This window comes from Grampus griseus (assembly GCF_964374135.1).
Source record: "Grampus griseus genome assembly, chromosome: 3".
Lineage (NCBI taxonomy): Eukaryota > Metazoa > Chordata > Mammalia > Artiodactyla > Delphinidae > Grampus > Grampus griseus.
This window is the reverse complement of record NC_139019.1, coordinates 163,304,032-163,313,247: the sequence shown is the minus strand read 5'-3', so window position 1 is coordinate 163,313,247 and position 9,216 is coordinate 163,304,032. Positions and strand designations below refer to the sequence as shown.

The 9,216-nt window shown below is 57.0% G+C and overlaps 1 protein-coding gene across 1 annotated transcript; it reads left to right on the top strand.

The window, feature by feature from the left end:
• Nucleotides 1–61: 61 nt before the first annotated feature.
• TRMT1 (tRNA methyltransferase 1) lies at nt 62–8,899 on the top strand (the record flags this gene model as incomplete). Its single annotated transcript, XM_082652280.1, has 17 exons — nt 62–146; nt 369–653; nt 739–794; nt 1,046–1,188; nt 1,354–1,541; nt 3,533–3,648; nt 3,758–3,870; nt 5,849–5,997; nt 6,169–6,255; nt 6,340–6,409; nt 6,506–6,640; nt 6,733–6,818; nt 7,155–7,263; nt 7,350–7,426; nt 8,211–8,330; nt 8,421–8,550; nt 8,750–8,899. Exons 2-17 carry the CDS (start codon nt 394–396, stop codon nt 8,897–8,899), a joined length of 1,989 nt encoding a protein of 662 aa, XP_082508406.1. The 5' UTR covers nt 62–146; nt 369–393.
• Nucleotides 8,900–9,216: the final 317 nt, after the last annotated feature.

Genomic DNA, 9,216 nt, shown 5'->3' with positions numbered 1-9,216 from the left:
CAGCTGCCCACTATAGGTAGCATCAATGATTGACTAAACTCTGTCACATGATCTGCCCTCCCACTGTGCCAACATGGCGGCGCCCAGGTCCTAATCTGGGGAAACGTGCACCGAGACCGATTTGGTTTTCGGTGCCGCAGGAGAAGGTGAGGGGGGCCTGGGCGACGCGGGGAGGGATCCGGAGCATGGGTGGGCCCGCTCGAGGGCTTCCGGCTTCTCAGGGACAGTCCTCCAAAGACGGGGGGTGGTGTCAATTTACTGAGGTCACAGGGTTTCCTTAGTCCCTACTTTACACTTGTGTAGGCCATCCGGCCAGGAAAGCAGCTCTCTGATGCTTTGGCTATTCTCTCCCCCGCCCTCCGAACTAGGCTTGGCGGGCAGAGGCGCCCGCGGATGTCCCGTGCGAGGATCGTTCTGTGGCTAAGCCTGAGTCTCCGCTCCGCCCGCAGCTTCTCTAGAGCCCGGTTTATGGAGGGGCAGCCCCAAGGGCCGCCAAATCCAGCGGCAACGGAGAATGGCACCGAGCCCTGCGGAGAAGAGCGCCCACCTGAGGTTCAGGAGACGACGGTCACTGAGGGGGCCGCCAAGATCGTCTTCCCCAGCGCAAACGAAGTTTTCTACAACCCAGTGCAGGAGTTCAACCGGGACCTGACGTGAGCAGAGTCCGGGGTCAGCTTGGCAGAGGGCAGTGGGTCTATGAGGATGAAGGGGTGTGAGCTGACTCTCCGTTTCCCGCAGATGTGCTGTGATTACCGAGTTTGCTCGCATTCAGCTTGGGGCCAAAGGAATCCAGAGTGAGTAGAGGTCCAGGCTCCTGGTGGGCAGGGGTGTCACGCAGGGCTCTCTCGTTGCCCCGCCCCTTCTCTCCCTTACCTTCCAGAAAGACTCCAGCCGTGTAGCAGGCCCTGGGCTCTGCTCCTCTGCCTTTCTCCAGGGACTTCGGGGAAGATTTTCTTCCCTGAATCTTCTGTATTCTGAAGAGTTGGGGGAGGTTTCTCAGATGGCGCTTTGATATCCCCTAACTCGTGCGTCTGGATGGCTGCAGTCAAGGTGCCAGGTGAGAAGGATTTGCAAAAGGTGGTCGTGGACTTGTCGGAGCAAGAGGACGACAAGGCTGAAGTGAAAGAGGGTGCAAACCTGGCCCCGGGAGACCAACCTCGAACAGCTGCCGTGCGAGATATCTGCGAGGTGGGGCCTGAACGTGGGAGGTAGCAGCCCTGGAGTCCGGTGGGTGGTAAAAGAAGGAAGGCTCCTGGAGGGGGAGAGCGATAGGAGCTGGGAGGGGGGGCTCCTTGGCGCCCAGCAGAGGATGGAGGCATGGATGTGAGTGGGGCTCCCTGCTTACTCCAACAGGAAGGGCTGCGAGTGCTGGAAGGCCTGGCAGCCTCCGGCCTCCGTTCCATTCGCTTTGCGCTAGAGGTGCCTGGGCTCCGATCCGTGGTTGCCAATGATGCCTCTGCCCGAGCCGTGGATCTCATGCGCCGTAATGTGCAGCTCAACGATGTGGCCCACCTTGTACAGCCCAGCCAGGCGGATGCCCGGTAGGTGCTGGGCAGTAGAGGCTAGCTGCTGGAAGGTGCTTTCTGGAACAGAGGTCCCTGGGGTCAAATCCTGGCTGTGTCATAATCTTGCTCTGTGACCTTGGGGGAGTGGCCTTAGCCTCTTAGAGCCCGAGTTTCCTTGTCTATAAAACAAGGACAGTAGTTTTATAGGGGTTGCTGTATGTTATAGGGGTTACTGATTATACCTGTGTGGCTTGTGCTCCGAGGTGGAAATAAGTACCATTATGGTCTCCATTTTAGACTCAACTTCTTGTAGTTTTATTCAGTCAAGTGAACCAGTGTATATCCAGTGCCAGGCACCATTCTTTCTTTTTTTTTTTTTCATTCTTTCTTTAAAAAAATAAATTTATTTATTTATTTTTGGCTGTGTTGGGTCTTCGTTGCTGCGCGTGGACTTTCTCTAGTTGCGGTGAGCGGGGGCTACTCTTGGTCATGGCGCACGGGCTTCTCATTGCGGTGGCTTCTTTTGTTGTGGAGCACGAGTTCTAGGCACGCAGGCTTCAGTAGTTGTGTCACGTGGGCCCAGTAGTTGTGGCTCGAGGGCTCTAGAGCACAGGCTTAGCAGTTGTGGCGCACGGGCTTGGTGGCTCCGCAGCATGTGGGATATTCCTGGACCAGAGCTCGAACCCATGTCCCCTGCATTGGCAGGTGGATTCTTAACCACCGCACCACTAGGGAAGTCCCCAGGAGCCATTCTGCCTGTCAGGACTGCATCGGTAAACAATACAGACAAAATCCCTGACCTTGTGGAGTTCATAATGCAGGGGTCAGCAAACTGCAGCCTGCGAGGCCCACGCCTGTTTTTTTATGGCCTGCCATCTAAGAATGTTTTTCACATTTTTAAAGGTTTAGAAAAAGAAGAATATGTGATAGGGACCATATGTCTCGCAAAAAGCCTAAAATACTTACTACCTGACCCTTTACAGAAAATAAATGAATTAAAAATGTTTGCTTTCTTGACCATATTAGAATCTAATAGGGGGACTTCCCTGGTGGTCCAGTGGCAAAGAATCCACCTTACAACGCAGGGGACGCGGGTTCGATCCCTGGTCAGGGAACTAAGATCCCACATGCCGCGGGGCAACTAAGGCCACGCACCACAACTACTGAGCTCGCGCGCCTCAACTAGAGCCCGCATGCCACAAACTACAGAGCCCACACACTCTGCGACCCGCGTGCCACAAGTAGAGGAGAGAAAACACACACCACAACTAGAGAGAAGCCCATGCGCCAACGAAGAGCCCGCGTGCCACAACAGAGACCCGACGCAGCCAAAAATAAATAAGTAAATAAATCTTTTTTTTTAAAAAAAAAGAATCTAATAGGAAACACAGATGATAACCAATAATCATGACAAATAAATAAACTGTGTAGTAAACTAGAGGTGAGAAGTGCTGGAGGCAGGGGTGAAATAACAGGGTACAAGGGATGGACGAAGGAAGGGTTGCAGTTAGAAATTACACGGTCAGGAGCATTTGCATTTTCTCACCTGCAAAGAACAACAATAGTTTCAAATCTGTGGAAGATTGTGTGATTAGATGAGTTAATACATTTATAAACCGCTTGAAACAGTGTCAGGTAAATATGTGCTGCATCAGTATTGGCTATTATTGCCATCTTGTTTTTCTGTTTTTGGGTTTTTTTTTTTTTTTTTTTGGCCGCGCTGCATGGCTTATGGGATCTTAGTTCCCCGACCAGGGATTGAACACAGGACCTCGGCAGTGAAAACACGGAGTCCTAACCACTGGACCGCCAGGGAATTCCCTATTATTATTGCCGCTGTTGGATAGGTAGACAGACCCAAGAAGGAAAAGTTAATATAGTTAGCAGATGGATAAGCCAGGATCTGAAGCCGCGCAGCTGGCCCCCAAGTCCAGGCCAAAACCATCACATTGTGTGAGTGAACGTGTGTAGGGGACAGCACGGGTCCCTGGTGCAGGGGATTGAGGACCTGGCCCTCTCGCTCCTAGGATGCTGATGTACCAGCATCAGAAGGCGTCGGAGCGGTTTGATGTCATTGACCTGGACCCCTATGGCAGCCCCGCCCCCTTCCTGGATGCAGCTGTGCAGGCTGTGAGTGAAGGAGGTGAGGCCAGCCTGATGCAAGGGCGGGGTGGGGATGGGTTGGGGGGGGTTATGTACTGAGCAGGGCTTGGGGTGTTGGAGGGTCCTCACTGCCGGGTCCCTCCCCACAGGGCTGCTGTGTGTGACCTGCACAGACATGGCAGTGCTGGCGGGGAACAGTGGGGAGACATGCTACAGCAAGTACGGGGCCATGGCCCTCAAGAGCCGGGCCTGCCACGAGATGGTGAGGGGCCTCCCAACTCTCCTCCCACCCCCAGACCTGCTTGGCCAGATCCATCCCAGGATTTCGATGACAAGCACGTTCTTTGTTTTTTTAAAAATATTTATCTATTTATTTTTTTGGTTGTGCTGGGTCTTAGTTGCAGCAGGCGGGCTCCTTAGCTGTGGCATGCGAACTCTGAGTTGCGGCACGCATGTGGGATCTGGTTCCCTGACCAGGGATCGACCCCGGGCTTCCTGCATTGGGAGCACGGAGTCTCAGCCACTGTGCCGCCAGGGAGGTCCCAACAAGCACGTTCTTTAACCCGCATAGTTCCTGAGAGCATGGCTGCCAAATATGGTCCTTTGGGGGCGGGGTGGGGCAGTAGTTTTGCCCAGGATAAGAGTGGGTGATTACATTATTCTTTCTAGTATTCTCTACTTCAACAACTTTGCAATTTTCTTTTCTTTGTTTTGTTTTTTGTTTTGTTTTTTGTTTTTGCCGCACTGCATGACCTACAGGATCTCAGTTGCCCGACCTGGGATTAAACCCAGGCCGTAGCAGTGAAAGCCTGGAATCCTAACCACTAGATCACCAGGGAACTCCCACAAAATTATTATTATTATTATTATCTCTAATTTTATACTTCTTATTTATTTATTTATTGGCTGCTTTGGGTCTTCATTGCTGTGCGCGGGCTTTCCCTAGTTGCGGCGACCCGGGGCTACTCTTTGTTGTGGTGCGTGGCTTCTCATCGTGGTGGCTTCTCTTGTTGTCAAGCACGGGCTCTAGGCGCGTGGGCTTCAGTAGTTGCAGCACACGGGCTCAGTAGTTGTGGCACGCGGTCTCTAGAGTGCAGGCTCAGTAGTTGTGGTGCATGGGTTTAGTTGCTCCGCAGCATGTGGGATCCTCCTGGACCAGGGATCAAACCCTTGCCCCCTGCATTGGCAGGCAGATTCTTAGCCACTGTGCCATCAGGGTTGTCCACAAAATTTTTTTTTTTTTTTTTGCGGTACGCGGGCCTCTCACCGTTGTGGCCTCTCCCGTTGTGGAGCACAGGCTCCGGACGCGCAGGCTCAGCGGCCATGGCTCACGGGCCCAGCTGCTCCGCGGCATGTGGGATCTTCCCGGACCGGGGCACGAACCCGTGTGCCCTGCGTCGGCAGGCAGACGGACTCTCAACCATTGCGCCACCAGGGAAGCCCACAAAATTATTTTTTAAGGCAGTTTTTCCAGGTTTGCATTTGGCTCTGGGTTCAGGTCCTAGTTTTGCTGGTGGCTTTGGGCAAGTGACTTCACCTTTTCTGGGCCTCTGTTTTTGCATCTGTGAAATGGGTATGATGATGACCCAGACCCCACCAGGTTGCTATGGGGATTCAAGAAGGTCGGGTTGGCGATGTTGAGGGGCTGGGAAAGGAGGGCTCTTGTCCTTGTTCCTTAAGGACCTTGTTGTCAGGTCAGTCTGGAAAATGCTGCCTCCTTTCCCGTGTCAGAGTCTTACTGCAGCCTCTGGCAAGGAGAAGGCCCCAGTAGTTCGCAGCACCCAGTATCCTGCCCAGAGGAATGCAGGTCCTTGTGCCCCATCACACAGCATGGGGCATGCTGAGAATGCTAGTTGGAAGAGGTTTGGTTTACTGGGCCTGTGCTTTCCTTAATCATTTTGGGGGGGGGGCGGGGCGTGCTGCACGGCACGTGGGATCTTAGTTCCCCGACCAGGGATGGAACCCATGTCCACCGCACTGGGAGCGCGGAGTCTTAACCACTGGACCGCCAGGGAAGTCCCTTCCTTAATCATTTAGCGCCAGGGCCTTAAAGAGACAGACTGGTGTGATTTCATAGATGAGGGAACTGAGGCTCTCACTTGCCAAGGGTCACTCAGGGCTGGCCTGAGAACCCGGGGAGCCGGCCCTGACCCTGTACTTGCGAGCACCTTGTGTGGCTCCCTGTAGGGGAGGTGGCGGCGGGGGCAGGACTGATGGCTGGCACCCGCCCCCCACGCCAGGCCCTGAGGATTGTCCTGCACAGCCTGGACCTCCACGCCAACTGCTACCAGCGCTTCGTGGTGCCCCTGCTCAGCATCAGCGCCGACTTCTACGTGCGCATTTTCGTTCGCGTCTTCACCGGCCAGGCCAAGGTCAAGGCCTCGGCCAGGTTAGCCTGGGGCAGGGAAGGGTGATGGATGAGGGAGGTCACGGGGCCTTTCCCGGGGCGGGGGGAGGGAAGGCTGCCCTGGGGAGCCCAAAGGGGACCCAGTCAGCCTGAGGGAAGAGTTGGGGTGCGGTGGCAATTCCAGGAACTGGTGGCCACCCTGGTCTCCCACAGCAAGCAGGCGCTGGTGTTCCAGTGTGTGGGCTGCGGGGCGTTCCATCTCCAGCGCCTCGGGAAAGCAGCGGGAGCCTCCGGTGGCCGGTGAGCAAGGGGGAGCTGGGGGGGAAGGTGAAGGGGGCATCCCAGCCAGGGTCACCACCCCCGACCTCACCCCTCTCTGTGCAGGGTCAAGTTCTCTGCAGCCTGCGGCCCCCCCGTGGCCCCAGAGTGTGAGCACTGTGGGCAGCGACACCAGGTGGGGCTGGGCGGGGGTGCGGGGGGGAAAGGCCAGGGGGAGGTGGGGGTCCTGGCTGTCCTGATCCCTGCTTATCTGGTCCCTGTGTGTCCATAGCTTGGTGGCCCCATGTGGGCGGAGCCCCTCCACGACCTAGACTTCGTGGGCCGTGTCCTAGAGGCTGTGAGCGCCAACCCTGGCCGCTTCCACACCGCCGAGCGGATCCGCGGGGTCCTGAGCGTCGTCGCCGAGGTGGGGACCGCGCCGTGACCGGGAGGAGGCCCCGCGGGTGCCCAACCATCCTTCCTCGGTCTGCCCCACACCCATCCCGTCCTCTCTGGCAGGAGCTCCTGGATGTACCTCTCTACTACACGCTGGACCAGCTGAGCAGCACCATCCGCTGCAGCACACCCAGGCTCTTGCAGCTGAGGTGAGGCTGGGCCCGGGGTGGAGCCTCGGCCTGACCCCTGGGTGCCCTTGGGCACGTCGGCTCCCTCTTGGACTGGAGTCCCCTATAAAATGGAGGTCAAACATAACCCCGGTCTAGGGCTTCTCATGCACAAGAGCTTAGAACAGCTCTTGGAAGCCATGAGCCCTGGCCACGGGGATAGTCTTACTGTGAAGGTGGTTGGCATTATGCAGGCAATGTAGTCACCAGGAGACGTGCAGCCATGCCAGTCTGTGAAACAAGGGTCACACTCACAGGTCAGCACCGACCTTGGGGTCCAGCCTTCCCCTCCCCCTCACAATCCCTCCCGGTCCCCAGGTCTGCCCTCCTCCATGCTGGCTTCCGGGTCTCCCTCTCCCATGCCTGTAAGAATGCCGTGAAGACGGACGCCCCCTCCTCGGTCCTCTGGGACATCATGCGCTGCTGGGTGAGGCCAGGCCTGACCAGATGGAATTGGGAAGGCAGGGGACGGTCAGTGCCAGCATCCTCTGACCTCTGACCTTTGCCTCCCAGGAGAAGGAGTGTCCGGTGAAACGGGAGCGCCTGTCGGAGACCAGTCCGGCATTCCGCATTCTCAGTGTGGAGCCCAGGTAGGGGCATGGCACGGATACGGCTGCCCGCAGGCACGGGAAGTAGACGACACAGACCCTTCTCCTCACAGACACACGCTCATTCTTCAAGTGAGATCCAGAATCCATCCACTTCTCTCCCTCCCCTTCTGCCCTCACCCTATTCTGGCCCCAGTACTGCTCAGCTGGACCAGTGCAGTGGCCTTCACCCTGGTCCCCCAGCTCTCCTCCCCCCACATTCTGTTCCCCCCCGCAGTGGCCAGAGGGCACCTGTGAGCACAAGTCAGATCCCGTCCCTCCTCTGCTCAGAACCCTCCGTGGCTCCCACCTGACTCACTAGAAACAATTCTATCTGCAGGCCCCGCACCATCTCCCCCTCACCTCCCTGCCCTCATTCGTCCACCACCCACCCCCCCAACTCCACACTGGCCTCCTCACCCAAACTCACCAGGCACAGCCCCTCCTCAGGGCCTCTGCATGGCTCCCAGACTCCCCATTCCCTCTACCGTGCTCTTTTCCCCAAAACTCTTAATCTCATGCCCTCACACGTTATAATTTGCTGATTTCTGATTTGCCCCATTGCTTGCCTCTCTTGTGCATTAGAATGTCAGCTTTACTGGCAGCAGACTTTAGGCACACCGTAGGCACTTGATAAATGTTTATTAAATGAATGATAGAAACCTGACGTCTGCAGACACAGTTTTCCCAAAGTACGTTGAGCTGCACTGAGGTGGGCAGGTGGCCTGGGCGGTGTGTGCCCGCCTGCCTGGTAGATGCCCTTCAGCCCCCACCCTCATTTCCCTAGGCTGCAGGCCAACTTCACCATCCGGGACGATGCCAACCCCAGCTCCCGCCAGCGAGGACTCAAGCGCTTCCAGGCCAACCCCGAGGCCAACTGGGGTCCCCGGCCCCGCGCCCGGCCACGGTGAGTGAGAGTGGGATGGGGGCGGGGCTGGGCTGGGGGGAGTGGGCACAGAGGCCAGACGGAGCCTCCGCTACTCGTCTCCCTACGCAGAGGCAAGGCGGCAGGCGAAGCTGTGGAAGAGAGACGCAAGCTGCTCCAGAATAAGCGAAAGGAGCCGGAGGAGGACCTGGCCCAGCGGGCTGCCCAGCTCAAGACATTTCCCTGCAAGAGGTTCAAGGAGGTGAGGGGCCCCCCAGCCCCCACTGAAACACACATGGGTTCGCCTCCTGGCAACAGGGCTGGGCCAATGGGCAGGCAGGGCTGGGAGAACTGGGGCCAGGCAAGTGTGTGGGAGTGAGCTCCCCATCCAGGGAGGGAACCCAGCAGAGGCTGCTGAGCTCCGGGCCAGGGTTCATTCACACCCATCATACTCCCACCAGGGCACCTGCCAACGTGGGGAGCAGTGCTGCTACTCGCATAGCCCCCTGACACCCAAGGCCACTGCTGAAGCCACCCCCACTGACTGTCCAGAGGCCCCCGATCAGAACCCCCTTGGGCCTGGGGCTGCTGCTGGTCCAGGCGAAGACTGAGCCAATAAAGACTTTTCACCTTCCCCTGACTGTCATTTGTCTGAATGGGGAGGCTGCCTGTGGTGTGTCTGTCCATCTGCTGGAGGGGCTCTGTCCATCTCTTCAGCTGCTTGTCTGGGGTCTGTTCCTCTGTCCATCTGTTTTGACTCCCTTGGGGAGCTCTGTGCATCTGGGCTGTGTTTGTCCCTGCCCGAATGAAGTGTTGTCATTGTTTCTGACGGGAGTGTTCTGTCTGTATTGGAGAGGTGGGGAGCTGATCGTCTTCCTGCAAGGTGCTTAGCCACCCATTTGCTGGCGCCTGCCATTCCCGAGGTGGC